This window comes from Rana temporaria, chromosome 12 (assembly GCF_905171775.1).
Source record: "Rana temporaria chromosome 12, aRanTem1.1, whole genome shotgun sequence".
In the NCBI taxonomy this organism is placed as follows: domain Eukaryota; kingdom Metazoa; phylum Chordata; class Amphibia; order Anura; family Ranidae; genus Rana; species Rana temporaria.
In genome coordinates, this window is record NC_053500.1 from 105719915 (window position 1) to 105743128 (window position 23214).

The 23214-nt window shown below is 48.0% G+C and overlaps 1 protein-coding gene across 1 annotated transcript in view; it reads right to left on the reverse strand.

The window, feature by feature from the left end:
• Positions 1-23214, reverse strand: part of QRICH2 (glutamine rich 2) — a 122751-nt gene that overhangs the window by 79899 nt on the left and 19638 nt on the right. The window contains 1 exon segment of the mRNA XM_040330084.1: positions 2318-2422. Within this exon segment, the coding sequence (XP_040186018.1) occupies positions 2318-2422 (105 nt within the window).

The window sequence follows — 23214 nt, forward strand, 5'->3', positions numbered from 1 at the left end:
CGCAACAGTGTGAACCCGGGCTCAGTTAGCACCTTTCTGCCCTCATAATGGTACCCATATAATATGCTGTACCCAACCAAAATTTATATAATTTCTTTTCACACAAATAAATCATATCTTGGTGGTATTTGACCAATACTTTTTTAAATTTTTTATTATACAAACAAAAAAAGACTGAACATTTTCTAAAAAAAAAAATGTTACTTTCTGTTATAAAACATATCCAATCAAATACATTTTTTATTTTAATTTTTATAGAGAGAAAAGATTCGACATTATAGAGAGAAAAGATCGCTGCTGGAATTGGGTGGGGGAAGTAAAATAAAAATAATGATGATGATGAATGTTATTGGCTGATTGTAACCAAAGAGGAGGAGCAGTAAAATTGCTAGAACTAACTTGACATTTCAACATGACCGACGAAGATTCGACAAAGCATCGAAAAACATACAAACGTCGAATCTGTAATTGAAGGCTTATGGTGTCTGTTGACTGTACGACGCCGCAATCATACATTTCCGGTCAAATGCTCGGCCCATAGGCAATAGAAAAATTCTATTGTTGGTTGACTAGTAATAATAATTAATAAATATAATTACTAGTCATACAACATTAGAATTCTACTATAGCTTGTAGGCGGAACATTCGACCGGAAAAGTATGATTGCTAAAAGTATACACCGCTCCTACAGCACCTCAAAGATGCGGCTAGCAGGACTTTTTTTTGCGTCCTGCCAGCGCCCTCACGTTTTTTCATTGGAATGAGGAGGAGAGGCGCTTTACAGGTGCTATTTTTAGCGCTATATTGCCCGTAAAGTGCCTCAGTGTAAAAGCAGCCTTAGTCTGGATCAACTGTGGGTGAAGGATTGTGTATATGGGATTGTACGATTATTTTTTTGGTTGAGCTAGAAAGCCTTGTGTCTTTTTTCAACCTGACTAACTATGTGGATCACTACTATCATACCAACATTCAGATAGACAAATGTTATAGCGGACGTGTCAGGGAGATCAAGAAGTGAAGAAAAATAAGTGAACACAGCCAGAATTTTAAATCTTACAGCAAAAATCTCAACAGGACACCTGACCAACCTTTTCCCAACAGACTAACACTATCCAAGCCTAAGGCCCCATACACACGAGAGGATTTATCCGCGAATACGGTCCACCGGACCGTTTCCGCGGATAAATCCTCTCGAGGATTTGTGCGGATTTCCATGCGATGGAGTGTACTCACCATCGCATTGAAATCCGCGCCGAAATCCTCTGGCGATGACGTGTCGCGCCGTCGCCGCGATTATGACGCGGCGACGTGCGCGACGCTGTCATATAAGGAATTCCACGCATGCGTCGAATCATTACGACGCATGCGGGGGATCCCTTCGGACGGATGGATCCGGTGAGTCTATACAGACCAGCGGATCCATCCGTTGGGATGGATTCCAGCGGATAGATTTGATAGCATGTCATCAAATATTTATCTGCTGGAAATCCATCCCAGGGGATAAATATCCGCGGAAACAGATCCGCTGGCGTGTACACACCATAGGATCTATCCGCTGAAACCCATTTGCTGGGATTTTTCAGCGGATGGATTCTATCGTGTGTATGGGGCCTAATAGCTGGATTCAGAGACAGTTACGCTGGTGTATCAGTAGATACGCCGTCGTAACTCTGAATCTACGCCGTTGTAAATTTAAGCGTATTCTGGAAACCAGATACGCTTAAATTAGGCTAAGATACGAGCGGCGTAAGTCTCCTACTCCGTCGTATCTTAGGGTGCATATTTACGCTGGCCTCTAGGTCACGTAGAATATGCAAATGAGCTAGATACGCGATTAAGAAACGTACGTGCGCCCGGCGCATTTTTTTACGTCGTTTGCGTAAGGCTTTTTCCGGCATAAAGTTAGTCGTTTGCGTAAGTCGTCCGTGAATGGGGCTGGACGTAATTTACGTTCACGTCAAAACCAATATGTCCTTGCGGCGTACTTTGGAGCAATGCACACTGGGATATGTTCACGGACGGCGCATGCGCCGTTCGTTAAAAACGTTAATCACGTCGGGTCACCAGTCATTAACATAAAACACGCCCCCTTGTTCCACATTTGAATTAGGCGCGCTTAGGCCGGCCCATTTACGCTACGCCGCCGTAACTTAGGAGGCAAGTGCTTTGTGAATACAGCACTTGCCTCTCTGACTTACGGCGGTGTAGCGTAAATACGCTACGCCGACTCACTAATACGCCGCCGTACCTGAATCCAGCTATAAAACAACAACTTTTTTGCAGAGTTAAGATTTAAACAAACTGATGTGTCACTTACCTGCTGTATGCTCTCCATGACTTTCTGTAGCTGATTTTCCACTTCTTGTTGAGAATCCTTAAGAGCATTTATCTCATGAAGAAGATCTTGTAACACTTTCATGGCCTGAGAACAGAGCCCAAAAACACAAGTTTAAAAAGAGGTATTCTAAAAAAAATTGTATAACAGACACTTTAAAAAGACCTGAATTCTGGAGGATGTTTTAAAAAAGGCAGATGGAGGACAAAGAACTAGTTATTAGTTTTGTCTTTGTCCCTGACTTACCATGCCCTTTTCTGCATTGTCTCTGTCTGGAGGTGGCCATCTTGGTAGAGGCAGAACTTTGCTTCCTTATATCAGAGCCTCCAACAAGAAGAATGGTGACCAACATAGTAGTAACAGTGAGGGGGGAAACTCTGATCTAAAGGAGTGGGGGACACTGAATAGGCAGACCTTGTAATTTTGTTCTTAGGACTGCTTTAACTGCTTGCTGCCGGGTGTATGTACAGTAGTACCTTGGATTAGGAGCATAATCCTTTCCAGAAGCATGCTTGTAATCCAAAGCATTCGTATATCAAAACGAGTTTACCCATAGGAGATAATGGAAACTTAGATAATGCGTTCCACAGCCACTGCTGGTCTATGCAGTACCGCATGTGGCCAGAGGTGCGGGGGTGACGGAGACACTCAGAACCGCTCAGAGACACTCAGGAGTGTCTCCGAGTGTCACCGGTGCCCCCGCACCTCTGGGCTTATGCGGTACTGCACACCCCAAGCAGCTTGAATCCTGCTCGTCTTGTGAGTTAACACTCGCAAAGTGAGTCAGGATTAAATAAAAAAATAGCTTGTATTGCAAAAAGCCCATAAATCGCGTAACTCGCAATCCAAGGTTCTACTGTATATATATGGCTTGGACAGCAAGCATAACCACAGCCATCATCTTGATATCATTTTCTTACATCCAGCTATTGGCTTTCCTGTAAATGTAAGGCCGGGTACACACGGGCAAACATGTACGATGAAACCGGTCCGTCGGACCGTTTTCACCGTACATGTCTGCCCGGGGACTTCTGTACGATGGCTGTACTAACCATCGTACAGAAGTCTGCGTGTAAACAATACGCGGGGCGTGTCCGACGACGCGGCGACGTGGGCGGGCCTGCCTTTTAAATGCTTCCACGCATGCGTCGAAGCATTCGACGCATGCGAGGGATGGCGGGCGCTCGGACATGTACGGTAGGTCTGTACAGACGACCGAACATGTCCGAGCGGGCAGGATTCCAGCGGACGGTTTTAAAACAAGTCCAGAAATATATGCCCGTTGGGAAAAGGCCCGGCGGGCAAATGTTTGCTGGAATTCTGCCCGCTTGCGCCTACACACGACCGAACATGTATGCTGAAACTGGCCCGCGGACCAGTTTCAGCATACATGTTTGGTCGTGTGTACGGGGCCTCAGTCACTTTTACAGGTCTCAGAAAGGACTCCCCCCACAACCCCACTGCCGATCTCAAGCTCTACAGTTCGACTGTAAGAGGTCGATTCAGCTGCCCACAGAGAAGATGGAGGAACATCTATTCCCAAATCTCTCCTGTGACAATTGACACCAGAAGCAATTGACGCCACTTCTGGTTTCACTATTTTCATTCCCTTGCCACAGACAGAGAAGGAGCTGATCTGTGTTGGATTAGATGTCTCAATAAAGAATCCTTCTTTCACTTCCCAAAGCTATCAAAAGGAAGATTGTTCACCCCCTTGTGATAACATTAAAGTTTAATGAAAAAAAATGTATTACAAAAAAAATAAAAACATAAATAAATAAAAGCACCCCTGAACCTTCTCTCTTCCCTTCCCATGTTCTCACGGAAATGCAAATGCACAGATACTGTAGGTCCAGCATGCATATGTAAACAGTGATTTCATCTAGGGCTGCAACTAATGATTATTTTCATAATCGATTAGTTGGCCGATTATGGTTTCGATTAATCGGATAATAGCCTTTAAAAAAAAAAAAAATTGCATTTTTATATTTTTCTGGGCCAATTTGTTGTTGGGCAGATTACAAAACACAAATTGCCGCAAAAACACATTACATGCTTTTCTGCAGCTTCTCTATTGAAGTATATTGAACCATAAAATAAAATAAAAATAGCACCGTTTTGCGTTTAAAAAGTAATGTAAATGAACTGTAGTGTGTTTCTGCAAAAAGGACCAAAAAACAGAGGTGTGACCCCGGGCCTGAGAACAAAATGGCGTTAAAAAAACAAAAATGTAAAAAAATAGCAAATAATCGCTACTTTATTTGCTTTTTGTAACGCTAATTTTAGTTTTTTTAACCCTATTATGTTACTGGCCGATTAATCGATTATGAAAACTGTAATCGATTAATTTCATAATCAATTAGTTGTTTCGGCCCTAATTTCATCACACATGTGAGGTATCGTCACAAACGTCAGAGTGAGAGCAAACATTTTAGCACCATACCTCACATTTAACTCTAAACTAATAACGTGGTAAAGGCGCTTAAAGCGTCCCCTGTGGGAAATTTTAGCTACCATCGTTTGTCAGGCATGTGCAATTTTAATAATTGACATGTTTGGTATCTATTTACTTAACCAGTTCCCGACCCCCGCATGTACATATACGTCCACAATATGGCACGTACAGGCACACGGGCGTACATGTACGTCCTCGCCTATTAGCGGGTGGGGGGTCCGATCGGGACCCCCCCCGCTACATGCGGAGGTCGGGTCCGCTCGGGGAGCGATCCGGGACCACGGCGCGGCTATTTGTTTATAGCCGCTCCGTCGCGATCGCTCCCCGGAGCTGAAGAACGGGGAGAGCCGTGTGTAAACACGGCTTCCCCGTGCTTCACTGTGTCGGCGCATCGATCGCGTCATTCCCTTTATAGGGAAGACACGATCGATGACGTCATTCCTACAGCCACACCCCCCTACTAGGGTGACCACGTGTCCCGGATTGCCCGGGACTGTCCCTTAATTAATGCTTGTGTCCCGTGTCCCGGACACACTCATTACGGGACAATACAGAGTCCCGGAATTGGCCTGGGCAGATCTAATGCCCCCTAAAATAGCCTTTGTATACATCATCTCTGTCTCAGCCTGTGGTGGACCCCTAGCTGACAGAGAGTGATCCCCTTTTTCTTTATTCACCGCCCCTGGCTCAGTGCCCAAACTGGTTGCTACCTGGCTGCCTCCCGCTTGGCGTGTAGCAACCAGTGACGTCAGAGCAGAAGAGAGGCAGAGACCTATCACAGCGGAGGAGAGTTTAACTTCCTCCTCCGCGCCTTCTGTTCAGCTCCACCCACCTCCTTCTGTATGTTCTGGAGTCCAGCCGGCAGCCAGAAGAAACATCGGACTGTGAGACAGACTGCAGGGTACAGATGAGAGATGGTACAAACTAAGGCAAGTAACATTGCAAAGCACTGACCAGCAGATCCATCCGTGTTATAATCCTGTCGGCTCTCCCTCAGCAGTCACACTTATAAGAAGCTGGAGTGTGTGTCTGCACAGGACACGCAGAGGCTTGCTCCAGGCTGAGTAAGATAAGGCAGATAAGGGTCGGCAGGAGAGGACAGATTACACATGACACCCTGGAAGGAAGGAGGAAACATCCTTAGATATCAGGGCAGGGTTCATGCTGGGACTTGTAATCCTTCACTTTTGGGGATGTGACCCCCCCCCCCCCAAAAAAAGTGAAGAACTACAGATCCCAGCATGAACTCCTCAGAGCTGAAGATGTTTCCTGCACACATGATAACTCCTCACACCCAGTCCTGTCCAGCTGCTCCATGTCTCTTCTCTCCCACTACTTGTTTGCCTCTCACTGCAGCAGCCCCCCCCCCTCCTCCTTCACCCTCAGCCTTTCATGTTCTGCCACCTCTTCACCCACTAGTCTTGTTACCCCCTCTGTATACCAAGCAATTCTCTCAGTAGTGGCTCATCAGCGACTATCAGAACCTCAGAATCCTGCCAGCATTCCATTCATTGCTCCTTCAAACTGCCAGAAATGTTTTAGTTACTCCACTGCAGCGGTGTAACTACAGGGGGCGCCATTGCAACCCAGCCTCATACTCCAGGATGGTCCATGCAGCTTCCCTCTAAACCTGGATAGGAGGGGTGGCATATAGAGGAACTGATGCCCTCCATGTTCTTCTTGCAGCCACTGAATGCCTGCAGGAGGTAAAGGAGGAAAAGCGGGCATTCAGTGGCTGCAAGAAGAACATGGGGGCATCAGTTTCTCTATATGCCACCCCTCCTATCCAGTTTCCTTCTGCTGCCCACAGGTCCCTCAACACTCTCCTGGCTGATCTTCCCCAGTAACTTCTCTGCTCTCTCCCACCTCACCCCCCATTCACCAACCCCCTGCTGTCCTCTGGTCCCACCTGTGCTGTTCTTTAGTCCCCCCCCCCCTCCTGTGCTGTCCTCTGGTCCCACCTGTGCTGTTCTTCAGTCCCCCCTCCTGTGCTGTCCTCTGGTCCCACCTGTGCTGTTCTTCAGTCCCTCCCTCCTGTGCTGTCCTCTGGTCCCACCTGTGCTGTTCTTCAGTCCCCCCTCCTGTGCTGTCCACTGGTCCCACCCTGTGCTGTTCTTCAGTCCCCCCTCCTGTGCTGTCCTCTAGTCCCACCTGTGCTGTTCTTCAGTCCCCCCTCCTGTGCTGTCCTCTGGTCCCACCCTGTGCTGTTCTTCAGTCCCCCCTCCTGTGCTGTCCTCTGGTCCCACCCTGTGCTGTTCTTCAGTCCCCCCTCCTGTGCTGTCCTCTAGTCCCACCTGTGCTGTTCTTCAGTCCCCCCTCCTGTGCTGTCCTCTGGTCCCACCCTGTGCTGTTCTTCAGTCCCCCCCTCCTGTGCTGTCCTCTGGTCCCACCCTGTGCTGTTCGTCAGTCCCCCCCTCCTGTGCTGTCCTCTGGTCCCACCCTGTGCTGTTCTTCAGTCCCCCCCCCCCTCCTGTGCTGTCCTCTGCTCCCACCCTGTGCTGTTCTTCAGTCCCCCCTCCTGTGCTGTCCTCTGCTCCCACCCTGTGCTGTTCTTCAGTCCCCCCTCCTGTGCTGTCCTCTGCTCCCACCCTGTGCTGTTCTTCAGTCCCACCCTGTGCTGTTCTTCAGTCCCACCCTGTGCTGTTCTTCAGTCCCTCCTCCTGTGCTGTCCTCTGGTCCCACCTGTGCAGTCCTCTGGTCCCACCTGTGCAGTCCTCCAGTCCCCCACCTGTGCTGTTCTCCAGTCTCCCACCTGTGCTGTTCTCCAGTCCCCCACCTGTGCTGTTCTCCAGTCCCCCACCCCGTGCAGTTCATCAGTCCCCCCCTCCTGTGCTGTCCTCTGGTCCCACCTGTGCTGTTCTCCAGTCCCCCACCTGTGCTGTTCTCCAGTCCCCCACCTGTGCTGTTCTCCAGTCCCCCACCTGTGCTGTTCTCCAGTCCCCCACCTGTGCTGTTCTCCAGTCCCCCACCTGTGCTGTTCTCCAGTCCCCCACCCGTGCTGTTCTCCAGTCCCCCACCTGTGCTGTTCTCCAGTCCCCCACCTGTGCTGTTCTTCAGTCCCCCACCTGTGCTGTTCTCCAGTCCCCCACCTGTGCTGTTCCCCAGTCCCCCACCTGTGCTGTTCTCCAGTCCCCCACCTGTGCTGTTCTCCAGTCCCCCACCTGTGCTGTTCTCCAGTCCCCCACCCGGTGCAGTTCATCAGTCCCCCCCTCCTGTGCTGTCCTCTGGTCCCACCTGTGCTGTTCTTCACCCCCCCCCCCCCTCCTGTGCTGTTCCTGATTTGGAGGAACTGTCCCTCATTTAGAGCATTGTCCCTCTACCCCTCTGTTCCTCTTTCCTCCTTGTTTGTCCCTCAAGGAGCCAATATAAAAGAATAGTAGTGGTAAAAAAGCACCTGTGGGTTTAACCAGTTTTTCTTTGTTTATAATTCTCCTACATATTTTTGCTAATAGGTGTCCTTCATTTCCATCTCAGAAAGTTGGGAGGTGTGCCTCTATCCATCCCACTGCCCCTCTGACTACTCTGTGCCCCGACCACTCAGTTGTTTTTCTTGATGCCTAGGGCCCACTTTTGATCTCGCACATGGGCCCGCTGATTTCATACGCCCCTGCCCCAAAAATCTGCAAAAAAATGGAGGGGGGGGGGGTGTCCCTGAATGGCAGTTTGGAAATGTGGTCACCCTACCCCCTACAGTTGTAAACACATACTAGGTGCACCCTAACTCCTACAGCGCCACCTGTGGTTAACTCCCAAACTGCAACTGTCATTTTCACAATAAAGAATGCAATTTAACCAGTTCCCGACCCCCGCATGTACATATACGTCCACAATATGGCACGTACAGGCACATGGGCGTACACGTACGTCCTCGCCTATTAGCGGGTGGGGGGTCCGATCGGGACCCCCCCCCGCTACATGCGGAGGTCGGGTCCGCTCGGGGAGCGATCCGGGACCACGGCGCGGCTATTTGTTTATAGCCGCTCCGTCGCGATCGCTCCCCGGAGCTGAAGAACGGGGAGAGCCGTATGTAAACACGGCTTCCCCGTCCTTCACTATGGCGGCGCATCGATCGCGTCATTCCCTTTATAGGGAAGACACGATCGATGACGTCATTCCTACAGCCACACCCCCCTACAGTTGTAAACACATACTAGGTGCACCCTAACTCCTACAGCGCCCCCTGTGGTTAACTCCCAAACTGCAACTGTCATTTTCACAATAAACAATGCAATTTAAATGCATTTTTTGCTGTGAAAATGACAATGGTCCCAAAAATGTGTCAAAATTGTCCGAAGTGTCCGCCATAATGTCGCAGTCACGAAAAAAATTGCTGATCGCCGCCATTAGTAGTAAAAAATAAAAAATGTATAAAAATGCAATAAAACTATCCCCTATTTTGTAAACACTATAAATTTTGCGCAAACCAATCGATAAACGCTTATTGCGATTTTTTTTACTAAAAATAGGTAGAAGAATACGTATCGGCCTAAACTGAGGAAAAAAAATGTTTTTATATATGTTTTTGGGGGATATTTATTACAGCAAAAAGTAAAAAATATTGCATTTTTTTCAAAATTGTCGCTCTATTTTTGTTTATAGCGCAAAAACTAAAAACCGCAGATGTGATCAAATACCACCAAAAGAAAGCTCTATTTGTGGGGAAAAAAGGACGCCAATTTTGTTTGGGAGCCACGTCGCACGACCGCGCAATTGTCTGTTAAAGCGACGCAGTCCCGAACTGTAAAAACACCTTGGGTCTTTAGGCTGCATATTGGTCCGGGGCTTAAGTGGTTAAATGCATTTTTTGCTGTGAAAATGACAATGGTCCCAAAAATGTGTCAAAATTGTCCGAAGTGTCCGCCATAATGTCGCAGTCACGAAAAAAATTGCTGATCGCCGCCATTAGTAGTAAAAAAAAAAAAATTAATAAAAATGCAATAAAACTATCCCCTATTTTGTAAACGCTATAAATTTTGCGCAAACCAATCGATAAACGCTTATTGCGATTTTTTTTACTAAAAATAGGTAGAAGAATACGTATCGGCCTAAACTGAGGAAAAAAAATGTTTTTATATATGTTTTTGGGGGATATTTATTACAGCAAAAAGTAAAAAATATTGCATTTTTTTCAAAATTGTCGCTCTATTTTTGTTTATAGCGCAAAAACTAAAAACCGCAGATGTGATCAAATACCACCAAAAGAAAGCTCTATTTGTGGGGGGAAAAAGGACGCCAATTTTGTTTGGGAGCCACGTCGCACGACCGCGCAATTGTCTGTTAAAGCGACGCAGTCCCGAACTGTAAAAACACCTTGGGTCTTTAGGCTGCATATTGGTCCGGGGCTTAACTGGTTAAAGGAGTTGTAAAGGAAAAATTTTTTTTTTTTTGCTCAAATGATTGTTTACAGGGTATAGAGACATAATAGTTAACTTTAAAACGTTTTAAAAACGATTAAAAATAGATAAAAATCAGTCATATAATGTACCTGTAGTTTCAGTTTTGTTTTTGCATGTTATCCTGCCTCTGTGCATGTACAGAGCCATAGAGCAGTGATGGTTTGGAAAATGAAACTAGAATCTCCCAGTACTGTGGTCCTCAGGAAACAGACAACCAGGAAGTGTCCAGAACAGAGCAGAATTACAGCAACATCAGAGCAAAAACGAACAATGAGGACATGAAACCAGGACTGCAGTAAGGTAAAGGAAGCTATTTAGCAAAAAAAAAAAAAAGATCCTTTAGTGGCCCTTTAAGGCCACATCTTTTATATTTTACCAAAAAATTGGGTATGATATCGTGTTTGTGTGCATTAAATTCTTTTAAGTGTATTTTTTCCTGAAAATTTGTGTTTGAGAAACGGCTGCGCAAATACTGTGAAACATAAAAAATTGCGACAACTACCATTATATTCTCCAGGGCCTCTGCTTTCATAAAATACCATATATAATGTTTAGGGGTTCTTATTAATGTGCTAGCAAAAAAAAAGCACATTTTACCACATGTGCAATGTTTTTCTTAAATTGCCCAAGTAGGCAAGTAGTTTGTGTTATGTTTATTCAGACATTGGTATAAAGGAAAAGCAGTGATTCCCCCCCAAGGCCACTGATAAGGGGTACAGCTGGGCCCAGTGCTGCCAACCTTCAGTATTTTTACTGGCAGCCAGTAAAAAACAGGCAATTTTCTCCTGCCAGTAAAAGTAAAAGGTTGCCAGTAAAAAATATGGCCGTGACGCTCGGCTTGGTCCAGAGCTGGCTGGGACCATCCGAGTGCCTGCTACAGTGTGATCGGGTGGCTCTGGCAGAGGCAGCGCCTGAGCATGTCGTGTGATGTGCAATGGAGCCAAGCAGAGCGACCAGAGCCTCGTCTGTGGGTCTGCGGTATGGGAGCAAGGAAGGCTGGGACTGGGACCGTCAGTGCTGTTTAGACTGGAGTGGACTGGAGGGACCACTGGGTTTGGAGAGAGACCGTCACTGACTCAGGAGGGGACATGTCAATTTTATGTGTGCCCATTCTAATTTCTTGCCCTCTTGTCTCTTGTCCCCGAGCTACTTACTTACTATATCAAAAATAAAATCCAAAATATGTTTTTTGCCTTATGCCGCATACACACGACCATTTTTAATGGTCTAGAAAAGACTACGTTTTTTTCAACCTGATTCTTGTCAAGCCTGCCTTGCATACACACAATCGTGAAAAAAAAAATGCTCGAGCAAAGCGCAGTGACGTACAACGGCACTATAAAGGGGAAGTTCCATTCGGATGGCGTCACCCTTGGGGCTGCTTTTGCCGATTTTGTGTTGGTAAAAGTTTGGTGAGAGACGATTCGCGCTTTTCTGTCTGTTACAGCGTGATGAATGTGCTATCTCCATTATGAACGCTAGTTTTACCAGAACGAGCGCTCCCATCTCATAACTTGCTTCTGAGTATGCACGTTTTTTTCACGTCGTTAAAGCCTACACATGACCATTTTTTATGACGTTAAAAACGACGCAAAAATTTAGAGCATGTTCTACATTTTTAATGGCCATTTTTAACGTCGCTAAAAATGCTCTGGAGCCTACACACGGTCGTTTTTAATGACATAAAAAAAAAAAAAAAAAATTCACATCGTGAAAAATGGTCGTGTGTACGCGGCATTATTATCTACCTTAAATCATATTGCTAATTGCATATTAGTTTAAAAATAAAATAAATTCAGCCACAATATTTAAAGCGGGGGTTCACCCGAAAAAAATGTTTTAACAATAGATTGAGGCCAATTGTGGGAAGCACAATCGGGTGTTTTTTTTTTTTTTAATTAATGCAGTACTTACCGTTTTAGAGATAGATGTTCTCCGTGGCTTCCGGGTATGATCTTCGGGACTGGGCATTCCTATTTGATTGACAGCCTTCCGACAGTCGCATACAGCGCGTCACGTGTTGCCGAACATCGGTGCGGCTCTATACGGCACCTGCGCACCGACGTTCGGCTACTTTCGGGAACTCGTGACGCGCTGTATGCGACCGTCGGAAGGCTGTCAATCAAATAGGAACGGCCAGTCCCGCAGCCCATACCCGGAAGCTGCGGAGAACATCTATCTCTAAAACGGTAAGTACTGCATTGATTTTAAAAAAAAAAACATCCGATTGTGCTTCGCACAATTAGCCTCAATCTAATGTTAAAAATAGATTTTTTGGGTGAACCTCCACTTTAAGGGCTGGCTTTAATACCGCTTTACGGGTACTCCAATTACCCCAATCCAAACAAAGAAGTTGGTTTACATTGCTTCCAAAAGTCTAACTTTACATGAACATAAAGGATCCTTAATTATAAATATATGTATGCACTAATTCTAGATGAATAGGGATCCTAATCCCCTGGGAGAGGAGTTACGAAACACAGTTTTTGTCCTGAGACGCCCTACCATCCAATTACACTGATTGCTAATGAGACGGCGTATCTCTACCTGGGAGACTTCCCTGCCCTGAAAAAATAAGCCTTCAAAAGTGATCACATTACCCTGTATTAAAGAATATACTGATTACAGTCATGGGCCTTGTTTTGGGAGTGGTTTATGTTTATTTGTTTCAGAGTTGCTAAGTGTTGTGAAACATGCACTAATGAAAATGATCCTCATCACTCCAGGGACCAAGATGGCTGCCTAGTAGCACTGGTAAGGTAAGTAGGTACTTAGTTATAACTTTATTTATTAATCAGCCACGTAACGCAGGGGTCTCAAAACATAGGACCGAGTTAACTGTTCTTCAGACTTTAGGGGCACCGGAGTGTGGCCAATGGGACTAGAAAATGTTCTGCCATCAGTGGGAGGAACAGTGCTTCGTTATTTATGTCAGTGGAAGGAATAGTGCCCCATCATAATGTAGCTCCCTCTTAGATAAGTGCTAGAATTAAAGTGATTGTAAAGGTTTTTATTTTTTTAAATAACAAACATGTCATACTTACCTCCTCTGTGCAAGGGTTTTGCACAGTGTGGCCCCAATCCCCCTTTTCTGGGGTCCCCCCTGGCTCATCCATTTCTCAAGTGCCCCCCCTTGGAAAGCAGGCACGCTCCCGAGTCCTTCTGCTGTGCCCATTGAAACAGACAGCAGGTTCCCGCTGCTATCAATCCAATAAGAACCCAAGACAGCAGGTGGAGCTGCTGTGCTCGGCACCGGCGCTGGAATGATCAGGCTCAGGTAAGAAAAAGGGGGGTCTGGAGGGCTGCTGCAGCCTAAAAGGTTTTTCCCCTTAATGCATAGAATGCATTAATTTGAAAAACCCTGAGGGTTTACAACCCCTTTAACCCCTTGCCGACCACTACACGACTATATACGTCGGCAGAATGGCACGGCTGGCCCAGGGTTGCATCGAGCTCCATGAGTCTGACCGCAGGTCCCCGTGGACTCAATGTCCGCTGGGAGTCCTGCGATCGTCACACGGAGAGGAAGAACGGGGAAATGCTAATGTAAACAAGCATTTCCCCGTTCTGCCTAGTGACAGGACACTGATCACAGCTCCCTGTGATCAGTGTCGTGTCACAGGTAGCCCCACCCCTACACAGTAAGAACACATCCCTACGTCACACTTAACCCCTTCAGCACCCCCTACAGGTTAACCCCTTCACTGACAATCACATTTACACAGTAATCAGTGCATTTTTATAGCATTGATCGCCTTTATAAAAGTGAATGGTCCCAAAATAGCTCCAAAAGTGTCCGATGTGTCCGCCAAAATGTTGCAGTTACGATAAAAATTGCTGATCGCCGCCATTACTAGTAAACATTTTTTTTTATAAAAATGCCATAAAACTTTCCCCTATTTTGTAGACGCTATAACTTTTGCGCAAACCAATCAATAAACGCTTATTGCGATTTTTTAATCAAAAATATGTAGACGGAGGAAATTTATATATATATATATATATTATTTTTTTTTTGGGGGGGGGGGGATATTTGTTATAGCAAAAAGTTAAAAATATTGCTTTTTTTTTTCAAAATTGACGCTCTATTTTTGTTCATAGTGCAAAAAATAAAAACCACAGAGGTGATCAAATACCACCAAAAAAAAGCTCTATTTGTGAGAAAAAAGGGACATCAATTTTGTTTGGGAGCCAAATCGTAAGCCCGCGCAATTGTCAGTTAAAGCGACGCAGTGCCGAATCGCAAAAAGTGGCCTGGTCTTTGGCCAAACCAAATGGTCCGGGGCTGAAGTGGTTAAATAAGTTTAGTTCTGACTCACTGTGTTCAATGGAGCTGTAACTTTAACTTGTCCTAATGTAATCGGTGTGGCTGCAATTTCTGGGTTAGGCAAATTTTGTTCTAGCAGCATGCGATTAATTTGTTCCGTTGTTGGTGTCAGTGGGAGGAATACACTCCTAATTGTATACCCATGATTGGTGTCAGTGGTAGGAAAAAATGCCTCATTGTTGTCAGTGGTAGGAAAGTGTGGCCCCGATCCCCCTTTTCTGGGGTTCCCCCCCCTGGCTCATCCATTTCTCAAGTGCCCCCCCCTTGGAGATCTGCTTTCCAAGGGGGCACTCGTGCAGGTGCGCTCCCGAGTCTTTCTGCTGCGCCCATTGAAACAGACAGCAGGTTCCCGCTGCTATCAATCAATCCAATGAGGACCCAAGACAGCAGGTGGATTAATCGAGGAATTAATCTTTAATTTCCCCAGCCCTAATTTAAACCTAAATTTATGTGTAGCGGGGACCCAGTCAATTCTGAGAAGATCCCAAGCGTGTTCCCAGTGAGAGGAAGCTGTTCGGTGGGGAGCCCATCTGAGGAGAGCCAAGAGAGGCTGGCAATCCAATAGGGTCTCGATAATCCACCGTGGATCAAGGGAACCGATTACTGAAAGGTTGGACGTTGGTCACCTGTCAGTCGGTAACCTGCAAACTACCTGAATGAGATCCAGGCCAAAGTCTATAAAGGAGGATTACCTCTGTTACCTCAATCCTAGGGAGCAGGGCTGGACTGGGACAAAAATTTGGCCCTGGACTTCATTCCTGACCGGCCCACTTTAATTCAATAAAAATCACGCCCACCAAAAGGCCCCTACATCCATTATTGTATATCATGAGAGGGTGAGAGAGAGGGGAATGAGAGAGAGGGAGGGTTGAGGGAAAGGGGGTGAGAGGGGGGTGAGTGTAAGACCCCTTTTTACACTGAGGCGTTTTTTAGGCGCTTTTGGGCGCCTGTAAAGTGACTGAAAAGCGCTTCCGCTGCAGTCCCAGTGTGAAAGCCTGAGTGCTTTCACACTGGTGTGCTGCCAGGGCGTTAAAAAGTCCTCCAAGCAGCATTTCTGTTTTAAAAAACGGCCCACTGAGCCATCGGCCCACCGGGAAACTCCCTGTAGTCCCTATGGCCAGTCCATCACTGCTAGGGAGGGTCTGTGGCAGAGACTTTTCCTCTAAGTTACGAGTGATACTCTGGCTGCCAGGTCACTGAGAGAGGCCTGTCCAGGTACGCTATTACCCACTCCGGCGGGAGTGGCGAAGAAGTGTTGTTGGAAGCAGGACTGTTTCCCTATTGCTACGCCTGAATCTGCTATTTCTCCTTTTACTTCAACTCTCCCATCACCACAAAGTTTTAGGCCCCGTACTCACGACCAAACATGTCTGCTGAAACTGGTCCGCGGACCAGTTTCAGCAGACATGTTTGCCCGTGTGTAGGCCCGAGCGGACCATTTTCGGGTGGATCGGACAGGTTTCCAGCGGACAACTGTTTCCTGGACTTGCTTTAAAACAGTCCGCTGGAAACCTGTCCGCCCGGACATGTACGGTCGTCTGTACAGACCTACCGTACATGTCCTGCCGCCCGCCATCCCTCGCATGCGTCGAATGACTTCGACGCATGCGTGGAAGCATTTTAAAGGCAGGCCGCCCACGTCGCCGCGTCATTGTCGCGGCGACACCGCGTCATCGACGCGGCGACACCGCGGACACGCCCCGCGTATTGTTTACGCGCGGACCTCTGTTGGATGGTGTGTACAGCCATCGAACAGAAGTCCCCGGGCAGACATGTCTGATGAAAACGGTCCGCGGACCGGTTTCATCGGACATGTCTGCTCGTGAGTACTCGGCCTTATTGTTTTTACCCGGCTGGGTAATAAAGAGCACAGAAAAAGACACCTGTCGTGGACATTCCGTTAATGCTACATTCACCATATACCCTTAGACGGCGGAGGAGCCATGAGGTAACATGCCACCCAAAACAAACCAGCAGCTCCTTCGGGGGTAGTGCTACATACGGTTGACAGTGACTTATCCAGAATTACATTTTGGGATTTGCTAAATTTTCAAATACACCAATTATTGTCTAGCTACTAGTCTATTTCGCAAAGAGACGGCCGGCAATAGACGCCGGAGGCGCCCTTTCTCCAGCAGCCAATCAGAGGAGTGTTTCCCTCGCGGGGCATGCTGGGGGGAGGGTATTTCTGGGGCGGACGCCATTTTGTGGGGTTCTTCACGGGTTCCTGGTTCCAGGTGCGGCACCCACCTTTAGGGTGTGCGCACATCATGGGCCCCGGCGATATGGCCTACCAGGCCGGGGCGCACGTGCTATGCGGAGTTCCTGACTCTGGGCCCTCATGGTTCAGAGCAACTGATGCTGCAGAGGGGCCTCAGTGACTTACTGGGTCCCCCATCTCTTATTAAGAAGATCCCAAGCGAGTTGTGCTGTTCGATGGGGAGTCGGTCTGAGGTGGGCCGGGAGGCAGGTGATCCAATAGGACTCAGACAAAACCATCGGGGATCTGGGTGACCAGACACTGACAGGTTGTATGCTGCAAACTGTCAGTCAGTGACCCCTAGCTATCAAGTCTACCTGAGTGAGATTCAGGCGAAATTGTGTTACTGGGAGGTCTCACTACAAATCTAAATTTTACTAGAGCCAAGTCGGTGGCAGAGACTTGTTACTTCCCAGAAGTTCTAGTGACACTCCGGCTGCCAGGCCTGTGAGAGGGATCTGTCCAGGGGCACTACACCCACTCCAGCTGAAGTGGCGACAAAGTCTACTAGAAGCAGGACTGCTTCCATTTATCTATAGGCCTGAATCTGCAAAGTTCTCTCCTTTCACCAATCTGTCCTATCTACCTCAATCCTAGACAGTGAGGAGTAACTCTTGGAGAAACAGGAAAACTGCTTCACATCCGGGTTCCTAGCTCTCCACGGGTCCCCCCACCCCACCTCCTCCATGAATTTTCTCAGGGCAGTGCGACACACCCCCCTCCCTCCTCCCCCCGGTGGGTGTTTGTCGAGCAGGGGGTCCGTGCAACAGTTGAAGTCCCCGAAGGCGTACAATGGCACCTCCGGGAACCGCACCTGAAACTCCACCAATGCCCTCAGTACCTGGTTGTTATATGGGGGTGGTATGTAGACAAAAGCAAGAATACACTTAAAATTAAACAACCTACATAGCAGAAACACATATCTACCATCCGCATCAACCTCAGAGCTAAGCTCCTCATACTCTATAGAGCTATGAATCAGCACACTCACACCCCTAGAATATGAAGTGTGAGTGGAGTGGTAACCCCGACCCACCCACCGATAGTTCAAACAGGACTCAGAGTCAGCAGTGAGATGGGTCTCTTGCAGGGCACAAATGGCCGGGAGCCTTTTCCTCATCAGGGTTGACACCATAGTGCGTTTCAGAGGGTCTTGCAACCCCCTAACATTCCACTAAAGTATCGTGACCGCTGCCATCAAGGGGGGACAAACACATAGCCATCAGGTGAAAAACCGCCACCCACATACCCACCCGCCTCCCTCCAAGTGGTAGAGGATGCGTTGGCAGACTGGGGTGTGAACTGGCATAAAACAGTCAACTGGGTAGTAAAGGGAGCTGGGTGTCCACCCAGCAGGTAAGAAGAAAAATCCGCTCTGGAGCAGTCCATCGCATAGCAATAACTTGAATCGCACAACGGTGCGCTGACTGAGCATGTGGAACTCAGCCGAAGTGGACTAGCCACCTGTGCAGGCTGGGCATCCATCTGTATGGACACCTGTCGTCGTTTCAAACTCACGGGAGCCAACGGGCAATCCCAACATGACTGGGACATCCGGTCCCACGAACCTTCAACTGGGCCATCTGATGTGGCAACATAGTCACTGGTCAACTGCATTAGAAGCATTGGCAGCAATAATTACATTTCCGAACTCACATTTTGTGTAAAGAATCATTGTCGGTTTCCGGCAGGTTCCTCATCCGAGGAAAAAAATCAAGGCAGCACAACTAGTATACCTCAGATGATTCCATGTTCAAGCTCAGGAGGTCTCCGGGTCTGGCGCAGCGCGCCCGCATTAGCATCCAGCCAATCCGAGGCTTCAGCAGGATGTTCAAAAAAGTGGGCTTGCCCCCTCAATATGATTCTGAGTTTCGCCGGGTATAGCATTGCATATGGCGCCTGTAGTTTCTGCAGGCGTTTTTTGATTTCAGTGAAGCGTACCCGACTCTTCTGGACTGCAGCAGAGAAGTCTGGATAAAACGAAACCCTTGTGCCATTAAACTGAATATTCCTCTTTTCCCTGGCCAGCCTCAGTGTAATTTCCCGGTCTCTATAGTTCAGCAGTCGGGCTAGTATCAGGCGGGGGGGATTCCCAGGTGGGAGAGGCCTAGTCGGTACTCTGTGGGCCCTCTCAACTGCATATAGGTGTGTGAAAGCATCTTTACCAAACACGTCTGCCATCCATTGTTCCACGAACTGCGTGGGGTCGCGGCCCTCCACTTTTTCTGGCAACCCCACTATACGCACATTATTGCGCCTAAAGCGGTTTTCAAAATCTTCCGCTCTCGCGTCCACGGCCCTAGCCAGCCGTGCTGCGGATTGGGCATCTCTGATAAGCGGGGGAAGCTTATCCTCCATGTCACTGATCCTGCTCTCAGCTGCAGTAGTTCTCTCCCTTATTTTCTGGATGTCCTGTCTAATCAGGCCGACCTCCTCCTCCAGGCTCCCAAAGCGTGCCTGGAGGGTGTTCACAGACGCTGTACACTTGTTTACAGCTTTCAGTATGGCAGCTAGCGTGGGTTGCTCTCCCCCCTCAGGTTCAGGATCATCATCCTCCTCCTGCAAGTCTGGGCTGCTCTGATTCTGCACAAGCATGGCGCGGGCTCCCTGCACACTCTCCCCCTCCTCAATGCCACTATCTCCAGGCGCAGCACAGTCATCCAGGGGCTGCGTCTCTCCCATGCCCGACTTCCCTGTCAGTTTCAGGGCATAGTACCTCATGTCTTTAGGGGGCTCTCCGGAGTGTTTTTCAGGGCACTTGAGTTGTTTACTCACCCCCTCCTTAGCCTTGTCTCCCGTTCGCGCCTTCTGTGCTGACGGCGGAGCGGCTCCATGTTGGGAATCCTGCCGCACGGTCTCTCCCTTCTGTCCTCGGGTCATCATGCCCCCTGGAAGCAGCGGAACGTCAGCCGGATGGTGAGGGAACGTTCCCAGAGCAGGATGGCGAAAAAACGGGCCGTTTAGCTTGCCGGAAACCGGATCAATGGAGGATCAATGCGGGAGCTCTGTGAAGAAGCGTCTGCTCACATGCCGCACTGGCCACGCCCCTCATCCTATCTACCTCAAGTTGATTGTTGGTCGTGTTGGGCCGCAAATAAAAGCATTGAAAACGTCACCCCGTTGTCTGCACATTCCATCACTACTCTCATCATCCTCATCCCTAGACGCATCACAGAGGTAACATAATTACGCCGATCCCAAATCTAACCAGCGGCTCCTGAGGGGGTAGCGCTACACAAGTATGCAGATTAAAAGCTCTGAGGTCAGTCTAACCTACCTGGTCTGTTTACATGTTTCAGGACAACATCTCAAAGCACTGAAGCCAAAAACAGGCAACTAGCATTTTCAGAATTAGTACAGCCTTCATTTTTCACTCAGTACAGATGTCCTTGAAGCCGACCATAATCATTAGAGATTGGTCAGAAATGCATTCACTATATTAAGATGCCTCATGGACGTGTTATTCCGGCCATTTGGGATAATGGAGGAGAAAAACAGAACTGAGAAAAACAATGATCGGGCAAGATATATAATCATCCATGTTTTTTTTCCACAAGAACGCTTGCTTGGGGCTGTCATGTGCTGTCCCACAAAGAGTTTGAGGTTAAATCGCTTTTCTTCTAATTTAGTGAATGGCCGCGTGTCTTTGTGTATTTGTACACAAACTCATATCCCCTCTCAAGCGTCTCTTCTCTAGAGAGAATAAGTTCAGTGCTCATAATCTTTCCTCATAACTAAGATCCTCCAGTCCCTTTATTAGCTTTGTTGCCATTCTTTGTACTCGCTCCATTTCCAGTACATCCTTCCTGAGGACTGGTGCCCAGAACTGGACAGCATACTCCAGGTGCAGCCGGACCAGAGTCTTGTAGAGTGGGAGAATTATTGTTTTATCTCTGGAGTTAATCCCCTTTATAATGCATGCCAATATTCTGTTTGCCTTGCTTGCAGCAGCTTGGCATTGCATGCCATTGCTGAGCCTATAATCTACTAGGACCCCCAGGTCCATTTCTATCCTAGATTCCCCGAGAGGTTCTCCCACTAGTGTATAGATTGCATTCATATTTTACCACCCAAATGCATTATTTTAAATTTTTCTACATGAAACCTCATTTGCCATGTAGTTGCCCACCCCATTAATTTGTTCAGATTTTCTTGAAAAGTTTCCACCTGCTGCGGATAAGTTATTGCACGGCTAAATCCACTTAGGGAGGATTGTGCAGCAGAGGGGACATTTAACCCACTGGGCCAGTACTGCTAATATACAGTATATTGAGCTGATGACCCTAAGTTGAAAAAACAACACCATTCAGACTTTAGTCGGAAAGTGGGACCCATAGTCAGGCACACAGTTTAGACCTGAAATCACACAATCTACCACAGGAAACTGTTCCAGTAGTGACTCACTGGCTTCCTTTGTGGTTCGGAAATCTCACCACTACTTTTCACAATAGCCACCAATCACTGAGGCAGACTTTGCATGGTACACTATCTTTAACTCATATAAATCTGACCATACTTTTAAAAGGTCAGTTAGTTGTGTTTTCCCACAGTCTAAAATAGGGTTGTCCCGATACCACTTTTTTGAGACCGAGTACCGATACTTTTTTTCAAGTACTCACCGATACCGATTGTTCATTCTGAAAACGCTCCTACCTCCGCTCTCCATCCTGACAGATTGAGGGGGAAGAGAGGACAGCACGGAACACGGGGGAAGAGCACAGCACGGAACACGGGGGGGAAAGAGCACAGCACGGAACACGGGGGGGAAAGAGCACAGCACGGAACACGGGGGGGAAAGAGCAGAGCACGGAACACGGGGGAAAGAGCACGGAACACGGGGGGAAAGAGCACAGCACGGAACACAGGGGGAAAGAGCACAGCACGGAACACAGGGGGAAAGAGCACAGCACGGAACACAGGGGGAACACAGGGGGAAAGAGCACAGCACGGAACACAGGGGGAAAGAGCACAGCACGGAACACAGGGGGAACACAGGGGGAAAGAGCACAGCACGGAACACAGGGGGAAAGAGCACAGCACGGAACACAGGGGGAAAGAGCACAGCACGGAACACAGGGGGAACACAGGGGGAAAGAGCACAGCACGGAACACAGGGGGAAAGAGCACAGCACGGAACACAGGGGGAAAGAGCACAGCACGGAACACGGGGGGAAAGAGCACATCACGGAACACGGGGGGAAAGAGCACAGCACGGAACACGGGGGAAAGAGCACAGCACGGAACACGGGGGGAAAGAGCACAGCACGGAACACGGGGGGAAAGAGCACAGCACGGAACACGGGGGGAAAGAGCACAGCACGGAACACGGGGGGAAAGAGCACAGCACGGAACACGGGGGGAAAGAGCACAGCACGGAACACGGGGGGAAAGAGCACAGCACGGAACACGGGGGGAAAGAGCACAGCACGGAACACGGGGGGAAAGAGCACAGCACGGAACACGGGGGGGAAAGAGCACAGCACGGAACACGGGGGGAAAGAGCACAGCACGGAACACGGGGGGAAAGAGCACAGCACGGAACACGGGGGGAAAGAGCACAGCACGGAACACGGGGGGAAAGAGCACGGAACGGGGGAAAGACAGCAAAGCACGGGGGAAAGAACACAGAACAGCACAGCACGGAACACGGGGGGAAAGAGCACAGCACGGAACACGGGGGGAAAGAGCACAGCACGGAACACGGGGGGAAAGAGCACGGAACGGGGGAAAGACAGCAAAGCACGGGGGAAAGACAGCACGGGGGGAGAAGACTTGCAACTCCCCTGCCTGCCCAGGTATCAGCTGAGGCATCGGAGCATTTCCCCCGAGTACAAGTATTCGGGGAAATGCTTGGTATCGATACTAGTATCGGTATCGGGACATCCCTAGTCTAAAAGTTTCCAGTCCTCCCCTGATGGGCACTTTTAGGTACGAATTCTTCAAACATCTTGTTCTTTCATGTCCCTCACATTGAGAATGTTTGTAGTGCGTATTCCTCTTTTCTGGTTATCTATTACATCTTACATGCCATGTCTCACGTACCTAATCATTAACTTGTGACCCACTGATGCAATCAAACATCTCATCTTTCCAGATTTAGCTACATGAATGCATTCTAAATGTCTGGTGACAAGGAAAGGGAATCACTATATTACTAATTATCATTAAGCAACAATCTAAATTTTGCACGTGCTGTTTCCTTAGCTAGCACGTCATATATTACTGGGACCTTCTTCACTACCAAAAAAACTGGTCCATATAAAAAGATTATAGCAATGTGATAGGTTGTGTAACCATAACATGCCCATCCATAAATGGAAGCCTCCACAAGGGGATTAGAAGCAAAATCCAGCAGGAGCTACAGAGTATAAAAGAGAATTGAAATACCTCTGACACAGGCGGCCTGTCAGTTTTTTAGGCGGACCTGAATGGGCACCTCTT